We start from the raw sequence: 22,606 nt of genomic DNA, 5'->3' as shown, positions 1-22,606 counted from the left end.
TGCAATATTATAGCAAATAGGGCACTTGACTTGCACATGGTCAACCTGGGTTTGATCCCCAGCATCTCATACGGTCTTCTATACCCCACCAGGAGTGATTCCAGAGCTCTATGCAGCCCTGAGTAGCATGGTCAGGTGTGACCCTCACCAAAAACATTTTATTTGTTTTGGGTCACACCCAGCAGCACTCAGGGGTTACTTCTGGCTCTCCGTCCAGAAATCACTCCTGGCAGGCTCAGGGGATCATATGGGATGTCGGAATTCGAACCACCATCCTGCATGCAAAGCAAGATATCCGTGCTATCTCTACGGCCCCACCAAAAAATTAAAAAAAAAAACCAAACAAACTATGGGAACGATACCCAAATAGAAAATAAGGCCAGGAGGACCGGTTCACAGTAGGATGTTGCAGCAAAAGGTTGTCAAGGAGCATGGAGGGAGGAGAGTGTAATTAAGACAGATCATTAATATAGTTGCAAATGATCACTCTGGACAGGAACTGAGTACCAAAAGGTTTAAGTAGTATGTGTAACTTTTTAGTATTGAATACCATAATGCCTAAATGAGGGCCTCCCCCCACAATACTGTGGACAGTATTGGTGGCAGAAAATGTAAAAGGGTGAGGGAGAAATTTACATAGGAACACTATATGACTGAAAATAAATCAGTGATTCAATTTTAAAGGTTTTTATTAATTCATGGAAGGGAGTATTAGATAACCTAATTCTCCTTGATCAACAAGGGTGGGTATGGTAGCAGCTTTATAATTCACTGTGGTTTGTTACAGGTCATCCTAATGTCTATAAAGGCTATAATCATGAAGAATCCTACTTATGCTAATTAATGAAAAACTACCACCTTGATATGAGAACTGTATAAACTTAAGAGTGTTAATATTCTCACATGTGTTCACTGATAGCACTACCAGAATGACCTTGGATAAATATCTGAGCCAGTGTTTGTCCTGCACACATCTAGCCTGGGTTCAATCATTGGCACCCATATGGTTCCAGGATTCCGGAGTACCATGAGGGGCAGCACACACACACACACACACACACACACACACACACACACACACACACACACACACACACACACACACAAAAGGTTCCAGGATTCCGGAGTACCATGAGGGGCAGCACACACACACAAACCACACAACCTACAGCAAATAAATTTAATAAACTTGGAGTAGCAGCCATACATCCTTTATTTTTATAAAAACTTCAGGATATCTCCTATCATGCTTCCTCAGAAGAACCTCTCCTGGGGCCAGAGCCATTTAGTACAGCACTTGTGTACTTACCTTGCACAGGGCTGTCCTAGGTTCAATTCTCAGCATCATATATGGGCCCCTAAGAATCAACAGAAATGATCTGAGTGCAGAGCCAAGAGTAGGCTCTGAGCACACCTGGGTGTGACTCAAAAAACACACACAAAATAAAGAGCTCCTCCAAACATTCATGACTTAAAAGATGAAAAGTAAAGTTGAGGACCCGGAGCAATGGCACAAGTGGTGCCTTGTGCACGCTAGCTAGGACAGACCGCAGTTCGATCCCCTGGTGTTCCATATGGTCCCCCCCAAGCCAGGAGCGATTTCTGAGTGCACAGTCAGGAGTAACCTCTGAATGTCACTGAGTGTGGCTGAACCGCCCCCAAAAGTAAAGATGATGGCTATGCTGGCTTTTACTTACAGTGAGTAAAAGGTCTGAAAGGAAGAGGTCCATAAAAATAGGGGATCATGATGGCTGTTATAGAAAAATGGCATAATAAAAAATTCAACGGCTAGAATAGACTTGACTGTTACATGAAATTTAGATTTCACCCTTACATACAGGAAACAACTAAAATTATTTAAATTATATTTTTAAATTATTTTACTTATATATGGAAAGCAATCTATTTGCTAATAGAGCAAAAGTATTTAACAAACTAACGCTTCTACTGTACAAAAATAGATGGTAGTGATTTGATCTGGGTTGATAACAGAGGTAGAAAGTAAGCAGTTAAGTTTTGGAGTTAGAAAATAGACTTAAAAACTATTAAGTCGGGGCTGGTGAGGTGGCACTAGAGGTAAGTTGTCTGCCTTGCAAGCGCTAGCCAAGGAAGGACCGCGGTTAGACCCCCAGCTTCCCATATGGTCCCCCCAAGCCAGGGGCAATTTCTGAGCGCTTAGCCAGGAGTAAATCCTGAGCATCAAATGGGTGTGGCCCAAAAAAACAAAAAACAAACAAACAAACAAAAACCTATTAAGTTGGAGGTGATAAAAAGAGAATGAATGAGTCTCCAGTAACCTGGCTTACACTGTTCAGGTTGCAAATAAGTTTCTTTGGTTATCAGCACTGTACATGTTTAATAAAGGAAACAAGTATTATTAACAGAAGTTTAAAAGTTATTGAAGGTCTTACATAAATTCTTATTACAAAAGTTATTGAAAAATATAAATGCTAGGATCACAAAAATTAATTTACCTACAAACTAAATTGGCTAGCTACAAATGATCAAATAGAATATACATATATTTGCATTTCTAAATTAAACACAATAATAAAATACATTTTAATACCTTGCAAATAAACTACTCTAAATAAAGGTTTCTTACAAATTTCCCACAAGTTATCACTAATGATTTTTTCCTTATCTAATCTATAAAACATTTGTTTCGAAGCTGCTGAACAGTATCGGACTGAATCCTTTCCAAATTTCACATCTCAATTTACTAGACATTCCTTTAAAAAAAAAAAAAAACTTTTCATGACAAAAAAGTCCACCAATTCTAAACCTAAAGCATCTTTTTTTTTCTTTACAATTGCCATTCCACAAATAAGAAAGTTAAACAAGTCCTAAAATTTACACTCCTGAGCAGAGGCTTTCTGGAGCCTGTTAAATAGTTTCATTACAATACAAATATCCCCATCTTCAACTAACTCCCTCTTATTTTACTCCAAATTCTAACAATTAGATAAATGCCTTTGATTTTTCACAGCTAATAAAGAACATTGAATGTAAAATAAGCCCTTAATGAACCAAAATCTCATTGCATGCAAATAAAATTACCTGTGAACGTCTACAATACTCGTACATCCATCCACGCAATGTCTCAAATATTTAATGTTACCATATACGTAACCAGTTGATGTCTCAAAATTCTGAGAAGATATTTTCATTGAAAAAGTACCCCCCCTCTTAAAAAGAGGCTAGAGAATCAAGATCTGATTAAGAGCACTGCTTTTCAGTGACCTAGGTGGTTTTATCCATCATCTCATCTTTTCTTTTTGAATATGTAAGCCTATAAGCCACAAAAAATTTCAAAAAGGCGAGATATATGAGATAATTTTTTTTAAATGAGTGGTCTTCAACCAAAAACAGACAAAAAAAAAAAAAACCCTAATACAACTGTGAGAGATTATGTTCAAATGTATCTTAAAGATTTCAAGATCTGACATAGAGAAAAGGAATGAATTAAAACAAGTAAAAACAGGTCAGTTATATACAGACCTCCATTTGAACTGTTAAAAATCTAATCATAGCTTTTAAAAATATGAGATAATTTTTCTTTAATTCAAGCCTTCCCAATCATCTTGAAATACTTGTGAGATGCATTCAGGCATTAAGGCAGATCCTGATTTTAAATCTTATTTAACTGATGAATTGTGATTTACAATTGCTTATCCAGGGAGAAAAAATTTTTCTGTAAAAAACATTTTATTGCTACAAAGGGGAACATGGTCACAAAAAGCCTTTAAGCGTATCTTAACGCAATTACTATTCAATGTCCAAGGCAGTAAAAAAATACACAGAGCACAAAATACTTGCCCAATTTATCTCGTCTAGGGTAAGTACTCAGAACATTAATGCACACTTGTATACTCCACTCCCAAGAGCAGCATTTAAGTTCAAGTTCAAATGATTCGAATAAGTATACTAACAATACACATCTATTATCCTTAATACCAATCAAGTAATAAAAATTAAGCTTAAAAATTATACAAACAATTTTCTGGATCTAAGTTTGGTACCTGTAAAACTAAAAACTAAAATAGTCTTACCTCATTTTATTAAACAAATGCCAAACATTTAGAAATTATAGAAAACAAATTTTAATGTGTGGAATGCATGCAACATGGGTGTTTAAACTATTAAATTCTTACTATTTTCAACATTAGACAGAAATTTAAAGCTTCTTTTAAATCTAGTAATTTAATTTTCTTCAGGTTGATCAAGGGTGCTAACAGGTTCTTCCTCTGCTGCTGCTTCCTCCACTTCCTTGACCTCCTCCAATCCCTCATCTCCTCCTCCTGCTGCAGCTTCATCCCCTACATTTTCGGTGTCCCCTCCCCCTTCCTGTGTGTCTGCCACTTCTTCAGCTCCACTTTCTCCCCTTTCTTCTGCTTCCTCCACTTCCTCTGCTTCTCCCACTTCCTCTTCATCATCTTCTTCAATAGCTTCATCAATCTTTTCTTCCTCTTCTTCATCTCCTTCTATTTGCTGATCTTGAGAATGATCTTGAATTTCAAAAGGATTTTCACCCTGAAATAGAAGAGGCATACCCATTTTTCTATCACCAAAAGTTTATTTGCTATACCACTAAAAAATATTTTTGAGCACATATGCTCCCTGCATCCATGTGTTGGTGTTAGTCATGTGTTGCCCACCCACACAGGTGACTGAGTATGTGTAGCCTACATATCCTCTTCTTAAGATGTGTTTTCACTTTCATGTTGGGTTGTGGACTAGAGTAGAGCTCTCTCCAAACCTGTGTAGTTGTCCACATTCTCTCTTGAGCATGTTACTCCTTCCTTGTCTTAGCCTATCCTCTCCCCTTCCTCAGTACCTTTAAATAAAACCTATTTTTCTTTATAAATACATTAATTTTTTGATTGGGAAATAACTCACTGAGCAGAAACTTGGACATTTTGCAAAATCCCTTCTAGGCCCCATATTTTAGATTTTCCCAGTGACAGAATGCGTGCCTTTTAATATATTCTTTGTCTAGTAAAAACTGTGGAAACCTGGTTGCTATCCAACTTAGGTTAAAAGGAGTCAAGTATATCTAATATAGGAGAAAAATACTAAACAGTTCAGAGTTACTAACACATCAAAATATATCACTTCATGTCATTTTTTATTTTAAATCATTTAATAAAATTGATAACAGGGCTATGTAACAGAGGCTAGGGTATTTTCCTTGCACAGGGCTGACCCGCTTCAATCCCTAGCATCCCATATGGTCTTAAAAGTCTGCCAGGAATAATCCAAGTGCCATCAGCTGTGGCCCAAATCCCCCCAAAAATAAAAATAAAATTGACAATTACAATCTATCCAATTCCTGTATAAATCTAAAATTAACCAGAAGCAAATAACAAATGAAAGAGCAATGATTTACTGTTTCCTCTCTGTAGAAATTCAACAATGAGAAAAAAGGTGGAGTGGGGGTGTGACAGTCATACCAAGGCATGTAGGTAGGGCATTTGCCTTGAATGTGACTGATATGGGTTCGATTTCCAGCATTCCATATGATCCCCTGAGCCTGCCAGGAGTGATTTGTGAGTGCAGAGCTAGGAGTAACCTCTGAGCACTGCCAGGTGTGGGCCCCCCAAAAACACAGAAAAAGAAAAAAATGTCACCAGAGAGTAATTCAAAGCTCTAATGTGCACAGTTTACATTCAAAAAGTCAGGTATGATGCCCTGTACTTGGTAGATCCTAATACCACTGACAACCTCAATCTCACTCTCGCTTCTCCCTCCCTCCCTCCTTCCCTCCTTCCTCTCTCTCTCTCAAGTCTTCCAACCTCTGCCCTCACCACCTAGCCTGGAACAGCCCAAAAGCACTAACACAGGTAGCTGCCCCAAAAGGGGGAAAAGAGACTTTTACCAACATACAAGATATAAGGTGAAATTCCTGTAATACTGTATTGTATTTAATATCACAAAGAATTGCTATTTATAATAAATCTGTTACATACTACAATGTAACTTTTTAAATGCTTACTGTGAAATCTTACCTTAATAAAACGTTCATATCGTGCCTTCACTATTGGATTATTTAAAATGCTCGTTGCAGTCAAGACACTCTCTCTTTTTATTTGTTCCTTGTAAGTCTATGCAAAAACATAAAAATATTGAAAACCATACCAAACATTTAATACTTTCATAATATTCTTAAATGAATTATCAAAATCTAGATTTAAATAATTTACTTTCTAGCAAATTAAGCATATACTACAGTTACTGTGGCCACATCAAAATCATTTCTTAAAACCATGACAATTATAAATTGATTAAACCAATTAAAATAGAAGCAGAAATATGCTAACCAAGAACAGCAATTTCTCTAGAATTTTTTTTTTTTTTTTGGCTACACCCCGCGGCTTTTAGGACTTACTCCTGGCTCTGTGCTCAGAAATTGCTCCTGGCAGGTTCGAGGACCATGAGATGTCGGAAATTGAACCCAGGTCAGCCACGTGCAAGGCAAACACCTACCCTATACTGCTATAGCTCCTGGCTCTCTTGAATTCTTAATAAATTCTACCAAGAATATAGTATTTGTAGGGAGATGTGTAGCCATGGATGATGATAGGAACAAGAGTGATGGCAGCTGACAATGGTGGTGCAACTGGTGTTAAAATATTATATGCCAAAACTCAACTATCAGTAACTTACTAAATGTTAACATGCTTTTGTAAACACTTTTATATTCACATGAGAACAAAAGGAAAAACCTAACCCTAAACCACAAGTAGGGAAATGTGAAACAATGGTCAAAGAACTGATAAGTAATTCAGCAACTTGACAAATGAGGCTTACTTGTTTCCCTTTAATATGATCAGGAGATTTTAAATGTTGCTGAACTGAACTATGTAAAGCAGGGATATACACACTGCAAGCACTGCAGTGAACAGTCTCTACTTTCATCATGTGATCATCTGCAGTAACACCTACAAAAGAAATACAATTATTAGTAAGGACAATAATTCCTATATTCTTCTATTATACCATTTCCTTTCCATAAATACATTCTTCCAAAATAAAGTGTAGATTTTTGTTTGTCTATCACATTTTACAAATCTATATACATTGATTAAATTATAAAGAATAAAATTAGGGGCCGGAGAAGTGGCGCTAGAGGTAAGGTGCCTGCCTTGTAAGCACTAGCCAAGGAAGGACTGTGGTTCAATGCGGTTCGATCCCCCGGCGTCCCATATGGTCCCCCCAAGCCAGGAACAATTTCTGAGCGCTTAGCCAGGAGTAACCCCTGAGCATCAAATGGGTGTGGCCCAAAAACCAAAAAAAAATAAATAAATAAAATTATAAGGTATATTACATATATTTATTGGTCATATTAATAATGTCTGAGGCCTCTAGGGAGATCCCCAAATGATACTTAGAGAAATGTTGGTTTTGTAGTAAAACAAAAAAGTTAAATAATATAAATGTGGGTGAATAGAAAATGGTAATCCAAGGATATATAGGTGAATAAAGGCCTGGGAACATAGACCTAGTAGGCTGAAGAGATAGTACCAGGATTAAAGCACTTGCCTTACATATAGTCAACTCCAGCCCTGAGTCAATCTCCAATACCACATATGGTTCCCCAAGAACCACAAGGAGCGACCCTGAGCAATTAGGAATAAACAATCCTGAGCACCATCAGGTATGACCAAATAAATACACATATATGCACACACAGCAAGTGGGAGAAAATTGTACTTTTCGGGAATTTCAAGTATTTCAGTATGGATAGGAACCAGAAGGAAAATGAGAGTAAGTGAAAAAGAGTATATGAATCACGGAGATCTTTACCAAGGCAAGGAATCTGAATTTTAACTTGGAGATAACAGGCAAGTCATTGAAAACTCTTCAAGTAAAGAAAACAGAATGGGATTAAACGTAAGACAAACTAGAAAGACTTTTGAGAGTCAACTTAATGGAATACATATACATACTGATTTTTAATGGTGCATATGTGAAATATACACAATGCTATTTTAGTTAAATAAAAAGTACAAAAATAGGAACATGTAACTATAAAAAACCAAAGATCTAAAGAAATATCTATATTTCAGTGGACTCCCGATTGCCAAACCTAAAATGTAAACAATCCATGCCTAAAGTGTATAGAGACCCTCTTATACATTATGCCCCTTCCCGTTTCAGAAATCCTAATATCCTTTCATCCCCAATCCTGATCTAAAATCTCTCCTTATTTAACCCTCTTTACCCTCAACAGTTCTTAATTCATTAGGTACCAAGACAGACCTCCTGCCCCAATAAGCCACCACCCAGGTCCCAAAACGAAAGGACACCCCCTCAGTCTCACATCTCATGTACCAGCAAGAAACTACAACCAACACTACTGATGACTCACACTCTGTGGCCCTCCTTCTCACCTTCCCAAATGTGGACTGTTACATGCTACCAATTCAGCCCCAGAAGGACCCCCAGCACAAGGACACTACCTGATTCCTTATGGTCGCAAATCATTTCTCAAACTCAACAAAACCACGGTGCGTGATGAAAATGTGCCCTGGATTTCACCCCTCACAAGAATATCTCAAAAGATTCAATGAGGAGGCCTATATGTTCTTTATATATTTAATACCTCTATAACAAAATCACCTAGTCTGTTTATTCACAAATGTTAGAGCCTCTTAAATAATTTTTAATTCCTTTCTAAACTTACTTTTAGTTATTTCTTCTAATATATATATTCCCCTTTCCCCTCTTTGACTTCACCTGTACAAAAACCTACAAGAAAAAGTCCTGCCTGGGATTAAAGCTCAGGTCAAAACCAGGGCACAGAGATTGTGTAGCCTGACATTCTTATCCCCAAATGCACCATTTGCTGGCACCATTTTTTTCAAAGGCGTACTAAAAAAGGGGAAATTTTAAATATAGAAACAAGCTCTTATCTGCTAGGGATAAGAATCCCTACATTTTATAATACAGGGGTACCTCCAACTTTGAGCATTTGTCATGTGGACCCAACTTAGACTCCATGTAATTGGACAGCGATTGTCCAATCCAGAACCCCAGATCAGACATGGAACCGACACAGGTCCCAGCAGCAGCACCAGGAACCAAACTTTTCCCTGGGAAATTCCTAATACCGCTATGGCACCAACTTGCACCAGTTTTGATATGACATCCTGATATGAGGAAACGGCAACAACTTGATCTGAGAGGGTTGCCCTATATCTCATCACCTGATGATATGATGAAATCAAAAGACATGTCATCCATTGCTCTATGAAAAATCAAAGTCGCTAACTACAGAAGACTGACTTTGACAAACAAGGACTGGGCACAACCTATCAAGGGGCTAATGAGAAAGATCCTAGCTTAGACCTCAGCCTAGAATTCGTACAAAAACCAAGATCTCTAATTCCAAAGGTCTGACTTTGACAACTGCAGCTGAGCAGAACTTCTGGAATCATACTGAAAGACTATCCTAGGCTTTGTCCTAGAATCTGAGCAAAAACCAAGACCACTAAATACAGAAGACTGATTACAACAACAGTGATGGAACAGAACTTCTAGAACAGTAAAGAAAAACTCTCTCCTAGCTATGACCTACGCAAATACCAAGATCTCTAGCTAAAGAGACCTGATGTTATCATTCACCATTGAGCAAAAAATTTCCTGGCACCATATAAAGACCTTGGGGTATGAAAATTAACATGTATATGAAGCCTATAGTTGTTCTCATGGCTTCAAGGGCAGAGAAACCCTTTATCTCTTAAGCCAAGGAAATTCCCTTTCTAATTTCCCCAATACTTACTGTGCCTTTGCAAAAAAAAAAAAAAAAAAGAAGAAGAAACACAAGCCTTTTTAAGTAGTTGCTGGTTTGAGGGGTTTTTGTTTTGTTTTGTTTTTGGGTTTCCTGACTGTTTGATGTTGTTTGGTCATTTTTTTGTTGTGTTGTTTTGTAGTTGCTAGTTTTGGTTTTTTGTCTGTTCATTTTTTATATTTTTATTGCTACTGCTTTGTTTTAAGTTTTTGTTTTATTTTGTTACCTTTTTCTTCTTTTTTCCCTTTCTTCTAAATTGATGCTTCTAACACCTAGACGAACTCTTCCTAGTTTGTTTTTTTACCCTTTTATTTTCTTGTATTTCCAAACAGAACATTACTGAAATCATCTTGTTCAGCCTCATAATTTGACGGGGGGAAATTGATGATACCAGGACCAAACAGTCATATGAACATTTAGTGGAAATAAAAAAATGATCAGACATGAACACCAAACTCAAAGTCAACGACAAGTGAATCGATACCCAATCTACAACAAGCTGAACTAATGGGGACCTAGTTATACTAACATTACGTGGGTAAAGGGAGATATGGAATGCATGCTGGGAACAAGAGTGGAAGGAGGACAACACTGGTGGTGGGAATGTCCCTCATTCACTGTCACTATGTGCCTTACTGTGAAAGATTTGTAATTCACTTTGGCCACAATAAAAATTAAAATAAAAAAAAAGAAATGTCTATATTTATTGAAAAGATAAGGAATCAGACTTCGTAGGTGTTTTTAAAACAGATCTGACAGGATACAATGAAAAAAATAAAATACTTAGGGGACTAGAAAAAAACCTCAAAAGACAGACATAGCATTCCAGAAACCCAAGTCTGATTTTCTGTACCACTTGACTCCCTACTCACAGCCAGAATAAGGCCCAATTAAGTTAAAGTGTAGCTCCGAGCACCAGTGTGTGGCCAAAAGCCAAAAGACCCACCAAAAAGAGCTCAGGATTAATTTCAAATTTCCTATTTTAATAAGACTAACAGAACTATTTTCCCACATAATCCAAGTTAAGTATTCTGAACTTTGCTTTTATTTCCATTCTGGAGTGGGATGTTCAAAGAAAACCTTAATTTTAGATAGTGAGGTTTTATGAGACTGCTGAAAGACATCAGCAGGCAATTGTATATATGAGATTAAAGATTTCAAGAGCGAGATCTATGTTAAGATACATACATACTGGTAGGTATCAAGAAGCAGATGTTCATAAAAGTTTTGTGTAAGTGGGGCCGGGCCGAAGAGATAGCATGGAGTTAAGTCATTTGCCTTGCATGCAGAAGGACTGTGGTTTGAATCCCGGCATCCCATATGGTCCCCCAAGCCTGCCAGGAGCGATTTCTGAGTGTAGAGCCAGGAGTAACCAATGAGTGCTGCTGGGTGTGACTCAAAAAAAAAAATCAAAAACAAAAGTTTTGTGTAAGTGGATTCACTTGAAGAAAAAAAAAGGATAGTAGGACTAAAGACAATCTTGGAAATACCATATCCATAATATGGTAGAAAAAGAAAATTACAAAGAATAGGAACTGACAAGAAAATAGATTTTTAGTCCAGTAACATGACAAAAAAAATTAAAGAAAACAAAAGAAAAATAACAAAGAAAACACATGTACAAAAAAGGTTACTAATAAAGAAAATTGTGGAAGGTGACTCAGGGAAGTGTATGTATTTTAAGGTAACAGCACAGACAGTAAGGCACCTGCCTTGAAAGTAACAGCCCAAGTGAACAGCTTCCCAAGCACAGCCAAGGGTTCACTAGAGCATAGGAAAGGAAAGGGAAGGGGAAGGGGAAGGGGAAGGGGAAGGGAGGGAAAGGGGAAAGAGGGAAGGGGGAGGGAGGGAGGGAGGGAGGGAGGGAGGGAGGGAGGGAGGGAGGGAGGGAGGGAGGGAGGGAGGGAGGGAGGGAGGGAGGAAGGCAAAAATCTAGTCAAGAGACAATATAACCTTCAAAGACATAAACAGATTTTAAAATAAGGAAAAATGACAAAGACGCAGTCAAAAGAGAGATAACATAAGCTTTGAGACATACAGATTTCAAAATACGGAAAAAAGTTTTTTATGAAGGTGAGGAAGAATAAAAGGGTAGAAGGAATCAGTATTTTTCCACATAAACAGATATGAGGGAACACGTGGTTCATGGATTGTACAAAGTTCATGAAATCGTAAGGTGTAGCTCTGGTGCAAGATGCAACAGACATATATAGTTTCTATTTGCTCGTAGTTCTTCTGCCTACATATATATTACAGGCTCTGTAATTGATGCTATAAGTATCCGAATAATGTCTGGATCCTCAACATTAGAAGAAAAAAAGTTTATTTTTTTCCTTACAATTGAAGTATTAAGATATAAGAACAAGCTGATATTCATGAAAACAAAAATATCAAGAGTTTACTGTTGATAATCCATTCACGACTACTATGCAAGCTACGTACGTATCACTCTAGTAGATATCATTAAAATAGATGTTACAAAGCAAATATGCAAAATATTTTTACTTACCTTCCATAATATCCTTTTCAACTATTTTTACTACTTCTGTTTGATTATTTGTCTGTTGCTTACGAATAGATGTTTTCTTAAATTTATTGACCATACATTCCTAGAAAAAAAAATAGTAAAACTCAAAGTTTTTGTGAGTCCCTGTTATATGCTTAGCATCATGCCAATCATATAGTAGATAAGAATATTTGTTATATAAAGACAATTACTTTTCAAGAAACGTGTAATCCAGTTAGTAAGGCTATCAACATGGTGAGAGAGAAGGTACAGTAGGCAGAATGCTTGCCTTGCATGAGGCTGACCTGGCTCCCTGAGCCCTACAATAAATAATCCCTGAATGTAGAGCTAGGAGTAAATCCTGCTATCATAAAATACTTAAGACCGCAACACTTACTTTTCAAAATTTAGTTGAGATTTATAGATCTTCTCAGGGCAAGTGAGTACTTAAATATTAATTGAAAAATATCTTAGCCAAAGGCCGAGAAGCAATATTAATTGAAAAATAGCAGTAAGTTAAGAAACAATATTATGGGGCTGAAGAGATAAGTTACTATGGGAGTGACCTTGAACACAAATACAGGAGTAGTGCTGACCATTACTGGGTGTGTCAGCAAATTCCCACTCCTGACTCCCACATAAAGAAACATAATTATAGAATGAAATTTTAATTGAGGTACACAATTTTCTAAGGACAGACCAGAGTGAATAACCACTGTATTTCTAACAATTCAATTCTGCATCTTCTGCCCAATGCCTGGTCCCAGTATCTTCTCTTTCTACAAATCCTTATTGTTTATAAGTATTCTTGACTTTCCACTTAAATGTCCCCTAAATAGAAAATCAAATTTTCGGGCCGGAGAGATAGCATGGAGGTAAGGCGTTTGCCTTTCATGCAGGAGGTCATCAGTTCGAATCCCGGCGCCCCATATGGTCCTCTGTGCCTGCCAGGAGCAATTTCTGAGCGTGGAGCCAGAAATAACCCCTGAGCACTGCCGGGTGTGACCCAAAAACCACAAAAAAAAAAAAAAAAAAAAAAAAAAAAATCAAATTTTCGGGCCAGGCGGTGGCGCTAAAGGTAAGGTGCGCCTGCCTTGCCTGCGCTAGCCTTGGACGGACCGCGGTTCGATCCCCCGGTGTCCCATATGGTCCCCCAAGCCAGGAGCAACTTCTGAGCGCATAGCCAGGAGTAACCCCTGAGCGTTACCAAGTGTGGCCCAAAAACCAAAAAAAAAAAAAAAAAAAAAAAAGAAAGAAAATCAAATTTTCACAAACATAATATGGGGCAAAAACTGGAAACAAAAAAGGACATTCAAAATAAAATAAAGTGCTTAATTAAAAAATGGCTACTTACATGCAAAAACTCCATAACTACTTTGTCAAATTTGGTTTGTTTCTGAATATGATCTAATGTTTCCTGATGTAAAGGGCTTTCCAGATGCAGTTCAATATCCTTTTCTTCAAATGTCCGAAATTTACAAAATGAGCATGTGAATGCCATTCTGTAAGGAAATAAAAGGTTTCTTAAACATCACATCACTTACAAAGAATCCATTAGCATACACCAATGAAATTAATTTTACTAGCATGAAAGATTTTCTCTCTTCTGTTTTAAGGCTGACTTAAATTCAACTAACATCAAAAAAAAAAAAAATAAGAACCACAATATTCTTAAGCTTCTACTTAGGAAACACTGTAATTTTGCCACTTTGCATTTCATCTAGTCTAGAGACACTAAATTATGAAAGATAGAACCGGGCCCGGAGAGATAGCACAGAGGTGTTTGCCTTGCAAGCAGCCGATCCAGGACCAAAGGTGGTTGGTTCGAATCCCGGTGTCCCATATGGTCCCCCGTGCCTGCCAGGAGCTATTTCTGAGCAGACAGCCAGGAGTAACTCCTGAGCGCAGCCGGGTGTGACCCAAAACCAAAAAAAAAAAGAAAGATAGAACCAATGAAATATAGAACCAATAAACTTGTTTTAATGTAGTACCAAACTAGAGATTCCCAGACTTCCCTAGTCTATTAGCAGTGGGGGGGGGGGGGATCAGTGTCCCCGAAACTCTATTTTTGTTTTTTTTTAATGGGGGGGCTAAATTTTATTTGGGAAATATAAGGGAGGGAAAAAGAAAATAATATCAAGAGAATACAGGCTTCAAGAGGAAACAGAGCCCTATGAAGTAAAAGAAAAAAAAAATGATATCCCCAAAAGAAATGCAGAAGATCTTAGAATGAGGATGTGCCCCTAGATATCTCCCCCTTCTATAAAAAACTAATACAAAGTTACCCCAATAGTACTCAAGGCTACTACTTTTCTCCCTGGATCATTCCAGCACTCTATCTAAAAGTTGCTAAGATATCACTCATTTTGGTAAACACTATACTAAACTTCAAGGTGACAAATTAGAAAGTTAAAACAAACATCCAGCTATATCAAATTACAAAGTTACACAACTTTTTTTACACAATGTTCCATTCTCGAGCTTCAAAACCACTAATTTAGTTATCAAATAAGCTAGAGAAGAAGGCAACCAACGATAATTCACTCTTTAAAGCTCTTGGATTAGACAAATGCAAACATTTAAAAGATGAAAAGCCACTTTACAATAATCTCCCCCCTTTGCCTTCCATTTAATAATTGCTACCTAGTATATTCTTTTTTTTTTTTTTTTTTTTGGTTTTTGGTTTTTGGGTCACACCCGGCAGTGCTCAGGGGTTACTCCTGGCTGTCTGCTCAGAAATAGCTCCTGGCAGGCACGGGGGACCATATGGGACACCGGGATTCGAACCAACCACCTTTGGTCCTGGATTGGCTGCTTGCAAGGCAAACACCGCTGTGCTATCTCTCCGGGCCCTACCTAGTATATTCTTGATATATTCTCATATTCTTTTCTGTAAGTCATGACAAGTTTCCTAACTGGACTCTATTTTTCTATTTAAACACTGCTATTAAATTTATTTTACTGGTTAAAGGTATAGTATCTGAGGCCAACAGTTGGATTTTATTCTGCTAATCTGGTATGACCTAAGGCAAGTTATTTAACTTCTCCTTTGTTTTCATAATGAGAGAACCCTCACAGATGCCAGTGTGGTAGCACAGCAGTAGGGTATTTGCCCTGCAAGTGGCTGACCCACGATAGATGTGGGTTCAATCCCTGGAGTCCCAAATGGGCCCCCAAACCAGGAGCGATTTCTGAGTGCAGAGCCAGGAGTAACTCCTGGGCACCACCCGGTGTGGGCCAAAAAAAAAAAAAATTACTTCATAAAGGAGGCAACAGCACATTTGCTCAAAATGTTTCACTGATTCCTGGGACCAGGTTAGAGTTCATACTTTGTATGCATCTGACCGGGGTTCAATCTCAAGTACCACTTGGTCCTCCACTATTATCAGGCCCTGGAGGCCCCAAAACACGGACAAAAAAAACACGGTCAAACAAACACCCTAATCACCACTAGGCCACTTGGATATTACTGGTACTGCAAATCCAAGCAGCACTACATCCTAAGATACTTGCGCTAAACTCAGGTAGGGCCTTTTTAAGCACTACTTGAAAGTTGATTTAAAAAAGGGGGGGGGGTAGGGGAAGCAACTTTTTTCTTTAGAGCTCAAAATAACAAAATTAAAGTTCTCATTTAAGAAATGTTCTTATCTCGAGTTCAAATATCACTATCACTCATTTCTTTTAAACCTTTATTTCTCTAACTACTTTGTATTTCTCTATGGTAGATCCTTACCATAATAAAGCTATCGGGATTTCACCATTCTTTATCTCCTTTATTGTTCTAATTATACTCAAATATCCAAAATAAATGTATCACAAAAATATATTTATTGTCGAACCCTTATCATCTTCTTAATTCAAAGGAGAGCTGTTCTGGCAAATCAATTTCAGAGTATTTTAATACTCACATTTTTTTGGTTAGGTCACCAGGTTTTTATCTAGCATTATGGATAAAGCAGCTAAATCAAAGTTTTTCCTTAATTTTTTCCAAATCATAATATGATAAGCCTATAATTTGTTTTGGTTTCTGTACCATACCCACAGATGCTCAGAATTTATTAATCCTATCAGGCTCAGGGAACCACATGGGATGCCAGGGAACAAACCCAGGTCTGCCACAGGTAAGGCAAGCACCCTACACACTGTACTATTATTACTCCAGCCCATCAAAAACTTATATACATATATATATATATGTGTGTGTGTGTGTGTGTTTGCTTTTTGGGCCACACCTGGTGGCCAGGGATTACTCTTGGCTATGCGCTCAGAAATCACTCCTGGCTCGGGGCACCATATGGGACGCCGGGGGATCAAAACAAGTTCCATCCTGGATTGGCCGTGTGCAAGGCAAACGCCCTACCACTGCACTATAGTTCTGATCCCTATTTTTACCGTATGTTAAACTTAAACTAATGTATACATTAAAACCAGTAATTTATCTAGAATAAAAGAAAACATTTTTAAATTTATCTTAAGTTTTTTTTCTCTTAAACTATTACCTTATAAAGGAAGTTTCAATTACCCAGAAAATACACTGATATATGAAAAACACTTTGTTCTGGGCCCGGAGAGATAGCACAGCGGTGTTTGCCTTGCAAGCAGCCGATCCAGGATCAAAGGTGGTTGGTTCGAATCCCAGTGTCCCATATGGTCCCCCGTGCCTGCCAGGAGTTATTTCTGAGCAGACAGACAGGAGTAACCCCTGAGCAATGCCGGGTGTGGCCCAAAAAACAAAACAAAACAAAACAAAAAACCCTTACAGAGCAAAACTTTTTTGAGTAGAAAATACACCTAGTTATTAAACCTAAATAATCTGGGCCAGAGATATATAGTACAATTGTTAGGGGCTTGCCTTGCAAGCTGCTGTCCCAGATTCAATCCCCAACATCCCATATAATCCCCCCAAGAACCACGAGGACTAATTCCTAAGTACAAAGCCAGGAATAACCCGAGTATCACTGGGTATAACTCAAAATAAACATAAGAGGAAAAGAAAAACTATGTTTTTGTTTTCGTTTCTTTTTTTTTTGCTTTTGGGTCATACCCGGCAGTGCTCAGGGGTTCCTCCTGGCTCTATGCTCAGAAATCGCTCCTGGCAGGCTCGGGGGACCATATGGGATGCCAGGATTTGAACCACGGACTCCTGCATGCAAGGCAAACACCTTACCTCCATTCTCTCTCTCCAGCCCCCTGTATTTTTTAATCACAGTAAGGTACTACTAGGGATATGAAATGGGTACAAGCATCTCTCCAGACCAATAAAATTGTATTCTGCAGATTTTGAAAGCATAAGTAGTACTGGCAACTTCATTAAAAAAAAAAAAAAAAAAAAGGTAAAACAAATAACAATCATTTTCCTTGTAAAAGGTTTGTTAAGGTTTTTTCTATGCACACTTACAGATCTTATATTTTTTTCTATTTCCGGAACCTTCTGTGTTATTATAGACTTTATAATCTTCATTTTAAACATCATCTTCAGTTTTTGAAGGGAATATACCTGATCACTTTATTGCTAGTATTTGGTTCAAAACCTATGTGAGTTTATTTTTAGGGTGTTTACGTGTTAAATCTCCAGCACTGTATAGCATCATCCTAACAGTTTTATTTTCTTGTTTTCTTGGACAGTTCTAAAGTTTATGAAATTTAAAAACCTATTTAGCAGTTATAACTACATTAAAAGGTTCAACAAATGAGAATCTACATCCTACTGTAAATCAGTATTTTTCTCCTTGCCTGACAAATGCATTGTTTAAATTTTCCAGTTTATTGAACTAACAGTAAGCATAACAATTTCCCTTAAATAAATTAGCCATTGTTCCTTCACCAAAGATGGGATTTTTTTTAGTTTTGAGTGCCATGTTATTTAGGGAGAAATCATTTCCCATGCTTATATTTTCCACATCTGTTTGCTTCCCTTTTCCAGCTTAAAATAATTAGATCTGGTGAGGTATTACTCAAAGAGGTAGAGTGCAAGTCTGACATGTGTGAAATTTCCCAAGTTTGATTGCTGATACTACATGGTACCCCTAACCTGAGCAATGAACCAATAGACTGGCCACAGTATTGCCGATATGGCCATATAATTTTATTTTTCATTTAAGCAAATCTGGTCATCATTTCCCAGGTCATTTATTTTATAACTTAAGCCTATAAAAAAATCTTGCAAAGAATATTTCATTTTCCACTAATCTCTCTTTCTAGGTTTTATAAACCCACTGGCATTCATCCTTGTCAGTACTGAGGATCTAATCAACTTACATTTTTTGTTACTGTTTAAGAAATTTCTCATTTTATTTACATTATCTTTGTTACATTCTGGCATACAATGTATTTGTTTATAGCTTAATAGTTCTATTACACTGATTATTGTTCTCTAGGGTCACATATTTTTAAAATTTTATAACCTTTTAAATGTTTTTCTACCTTGAGAAGCTAGTACTACTCACTAATGTTACTCATCCTCAAAATTTTCTTTCGAGGCAAGATAAAAAATCCCAATGTTTGCAAGACTTAGTTTTCTTATACAAAAATATTATTATATCTACAGGTAGCAAAGTCTTTCGTGATTTACATGTTACAACCTATATTTACTTTAAAGAACACTGTTCTTTATCTCTCTGACTACACAGGTGGAAATGATCACTCTGGACAAGAAGTAGGGTCTGAAAGGAGGTAAAGTAATATATATGATACCACTTCAATAACAATATTGCAAACCACAGTTGTTGATGTATGACAATTGGATTTGAACAGGCCTCTTGAATAACCCCACTGGATGACAGCTGAACTTGGTCATGGCCACCCGGCATAAAAGCAAAAACTTGGGACTGGGGGGGGGGGGGGCTCTAGGATACTAACCAGAGCAATGCCTGGTGGTGGTGGGGGGGCCGGGGATGAAAGCATTGGAGAGATGCTTCATGCTTTGTATCTACTCCTCTTTCTTCTTCAAACCCAGACCCTCCCCAGCTAACTCTGGCTAGTGAATCACCCCCACTTCCCAAAACACCTGGACAGTGGCAGCAGGCTCAGACTCCAAGAGAACATAAGATACTTGGTTTCTTTCCCTCACTCTCAGTCACTAGCTGCAGGTGGCTACATATTGGTTGCTACATATTGGCTTCTCTTAAGTGGGCCCACCCTGCAGCTAGGCCCTACCAGCCCCTGCAAGCCTCAGGCCCTGGCAGCCTCGAGCCTCTGCAGTGTGCAGTCCTGAAGCCCTGCAGCCCTGGCAGCCTTGGGCCTTTGCACACAGTGTCTAAAAAAGAAAATAAAAAGACAGAGAAAGAAAAATGTCTGAGACCAAGAGAGAAGAAAAATGTCTGCCATAAAGGCAGGCAGAGGGAGTCAAGGGGGAAGCAGGAGGAAAACTGGGAACATTGGGGATGGAAAATGTGCACTGTGATCAAGAGATGGGTGGGTGTTGAACACTGTATGACTGAAACTCGACCACTAACAACTGTATAACTATCTCACAGTCTGAATTAAAATTTTATTAAAAAATTAAAATTGCATGCTGCCAACCTGGGACCGAAAGGGGTTCGATCTCCAGCATAACAAGCCTGCCAGGAGTGATTTGTGACCACAGAGCCAGCAGTAATCCCTGAATGCCGCCAGGTGTGGCCCAATGCCCCCTAACCCGCAAAAATGAATACAAGTGTTTCTGTGGTTGAGGGGTGAATAACACAACAAACAGCATGTTTCTGAGCCAGGAATCAAATGATGACCTCAGTATTAATCTCACTTTGTGTGAAACCGCGAGATTCAAGTTCAGTATTCCATGACCACCCTGGTCAAAACTTCCAGGTCTGACTATAGTGAGTACCAGTGATATAGATCAAAGAACTCAAGGAGGGATTGAGGGAAGCTAATGTATTTCTGGAGTTGTTATTTTTATTACCATACAGGTGAAATCTCTGTCATTTCATAAGTGATTACATAAAATATCAAAATTAAACATTTTCACATTCTTTTAAGCTGCTTTTTTAGAAAATGTTACGAGAAATATAATTTTCTGACCATACTAAGAACAAACCTGTATCCATCTCCATATTTCTCACTGTTTTTTTCTCTTCTTCGCCTTTGTTTTTCTCGCCGGGCCTCAATCCTTCTCTTTTCTTCTTCTTCTTTTTTAGGATCCGTTTTTGCTAAAACAGAAATAGGCAAAAAGTCAAAAATCAGAATCACTTTTCCATGCTTCCTTTTCAGCTACCAATAAGTTAGATAAAAATATAGTTTACTTGGTAACCAGAACCTCAATTGAAAAAAACCTGTTCATGAGTATCCCATTTTTCTATAACTTTTCACTTACTTCACATATGCCATTACTATCATTTTTTCCACATATACTTTGTTAAAATACATGGTATTATATATTTTTACCTTACATCTGCTCATCCCTCTCCCTTTTTAGGTATTATTTGAGACAATAATACCTAAAATCATCATGAATACCAAAGTTTAGGAAACCTGAGGCCAAGCACTTGCCAGTAGGTAGGGCACTTAGTTACTGAAACCATATGGTTTCCTGAGCCTGCTAGGAGTAATTCCTGAGTATAGAGTCAGGAATAATTCCTAAACCCTGCCAGGTGCGGCCCAAAAACAAACATCCTATGTTTAGGAAACATTAATGGAACACTTTGAATGGATATTCTTATCTATATAGATTATAGCAGCTCTCTCAAAATTTCTTAAAATCTATAGACTCCAACAAGCTGGAGAGATAGTACCAAGGTTAAGGGCACATGCCTTGTACATGGCCAATACAAACTGATCTCTGATACCACATGTGGCCCCCAAGCACTACCAGTATTCCTGAGCACGGAGTCAGATATATATATTTGATATATATATATATATATATATATATATATATATATCAAAATAATTAGGCTAGAGAGATAGTAATAAAGCAAGTAAGGTGTAACCTTGCACATGGCTGTCCTGGGCTCAATACTCCACACCTCATATGCTCCCCAGAGCCTGCCAGGAGTAACTCCTGAGTAAATTTGTATGAAACAAAACTAAGAAAGAAAATACATGTAACACCAATGCATCACTTTACCAACTAAAGTATAAAATCCTGGCCAGAGAAAGCACAGCATCAAAAAGCTTGCCTTGAATATGGCTGACTCAAGTTTAATCCTTGGCAACCCATATGGTTACCTGAGCACCACCACCATGAATAAACCCTAAACTCAAGAGGCAGAAGCACTACCAGATGTGGTTCCCAAAATCAAAACTGATCTGAAAATTCTGTGGCAATAGGTAATGCAATGTGTGCCACCATCTCCACTACTCTAATTCACCTCAAATGAAAAACCACATAACCATTAGTTATATACTTTCTCTTTCCCCAAGCCCCAAATTACTATTATGTTTGCCCCTCTAAATTTCCCTACTTTGGATATATATATATATATATATATATATATAAAATCATACTATAATTATGTACAATCTAGTTTATTCAACAGTTTCAAGATTAATCCATGTTGTTATTTGCCAGTATCTCCTGTTGTGGCTGAGTAATATTCCATTGTATGAAAATTACATTTTATTCATTCATGTGTTGCATGCCCCACCTCATGTGTTGAGCTGTTTCAACCTTTTAACTAATGATACTAAGAACACCTGTGCACAAGTTTATAGTACTTCATGAATTAAACTAAGTCACATGATTAATCTACGTTCTGGTCAACCAAATTGTACTGTCTGACAGAGTTCAATTTCTCCACTTCCTTACCAACACTATTTCAATTTTTTAATATAGTAATCCACTTCCCAGAATGGCAGGTGATATATACTCTAATATCATTCCCAGTGGTGTCCAAGAACTATATAGATGCCAGAGACTGAATCCAAGTTGGCTGTGTGCAAAGCAAGAATGTACTATCTTTTCTGGCCCCTATACTTTTTCTTTATATCCAACTGGATTAATTTTTCTAGAAAAATAACTAGTACAAAAAGTCATGCATCTGGGGCCGGAGAGATAGCATGGAGGTAAGGCATTTGCTTTGCATGCAGAAGGTCAGTGGTTCGAATCCTGGCATCCATATGGTCCCCGAGCCTGCCAGGAGCGATTTCTAAGTATAGAGCCAGGAGTAATCCTGAACGCTGCCAGGTGTGACCCAAACACAAGAAACAAACAAAAAAAAAGTCATGCAAAACTGAGGATTCATATCTTGATAGATAAAAAAGATCATTAAAGACCTGCTACGTATATAAATGGAATCTGGGGTCAGAGAGATAGCATGGAGGTAGAGCGTTTGCCTTCTATGCAGAAAGATGGTGGTTCGAATCCCGGCATC

General features: G+C 37.8%; 1 protein-coding gene across 3 annotated transcripts in view; it reads right to left on the bottom strand.

The window, feature by feature from the left end:
* Positions 1 to 2,310: 2,310 nt before the first annotated feature.
* The window catches only part of ZNF326 (zinc finger protein 326), a 40,682-nt gene continuing 20,386 nt past the window's right edge, over positions 2,311 to 22,606 (bottom strand). For all 3 annotated transcript variants that reach the window (XM_049772223.1, XM_049772225.1, XM_049772224.1), the window contains 6 exons: positions 20,332 to 20,443; positions 13,654 to 13,801; positions 12,303 to 12,402; positions 6,811 to 6,941; positions 6,009 to 6,104; positions 2,311 to 4,533 (listed from right to left, as the gene is read on the bottom strand). In XM_049772223.1, coding sequence (XP_049628180.1) covers positions 4,204 to 4,533; positions 6,009 to 6,104; positions 6,811 to 6,941; positions 12,303 to 12,402; positions 13,654 to 13,801; positions 20,332 to 20,443 — 917 coding nt within the window. In that variant the 3' untranslated portion in view covers positions 2,311 to 4,203. The remainder of the gene's footprint in view (positions 4,534 to 6,008; positions 6,105 to 6,810; positions 6,942 to 12,302; positions 12,403 to 13,653; positions 13,802 to 20,331; positions 20,444 to 22,606) is intronic.

Source organism: Suncus etruscus, chromosome 4 (genome assembly GCF_024139225.1).
Source record: "Suncus etruscus isolate mSunEtr1 chromosome 4, mSunEtr1.pri.cur, whole genome shotgun sequence".
Lineage (NCBI taxonomy): Eukaryota > Metazoa > Chordata > Mammalia > Eulipotyphla > Soricidae > Suncus > Suncus etruscus.
The sequence above is the reverse complement of the archived record's forward strand: the minus strand, read 5'-3'. Positions and strand labels throughout refer to the sequence as shown.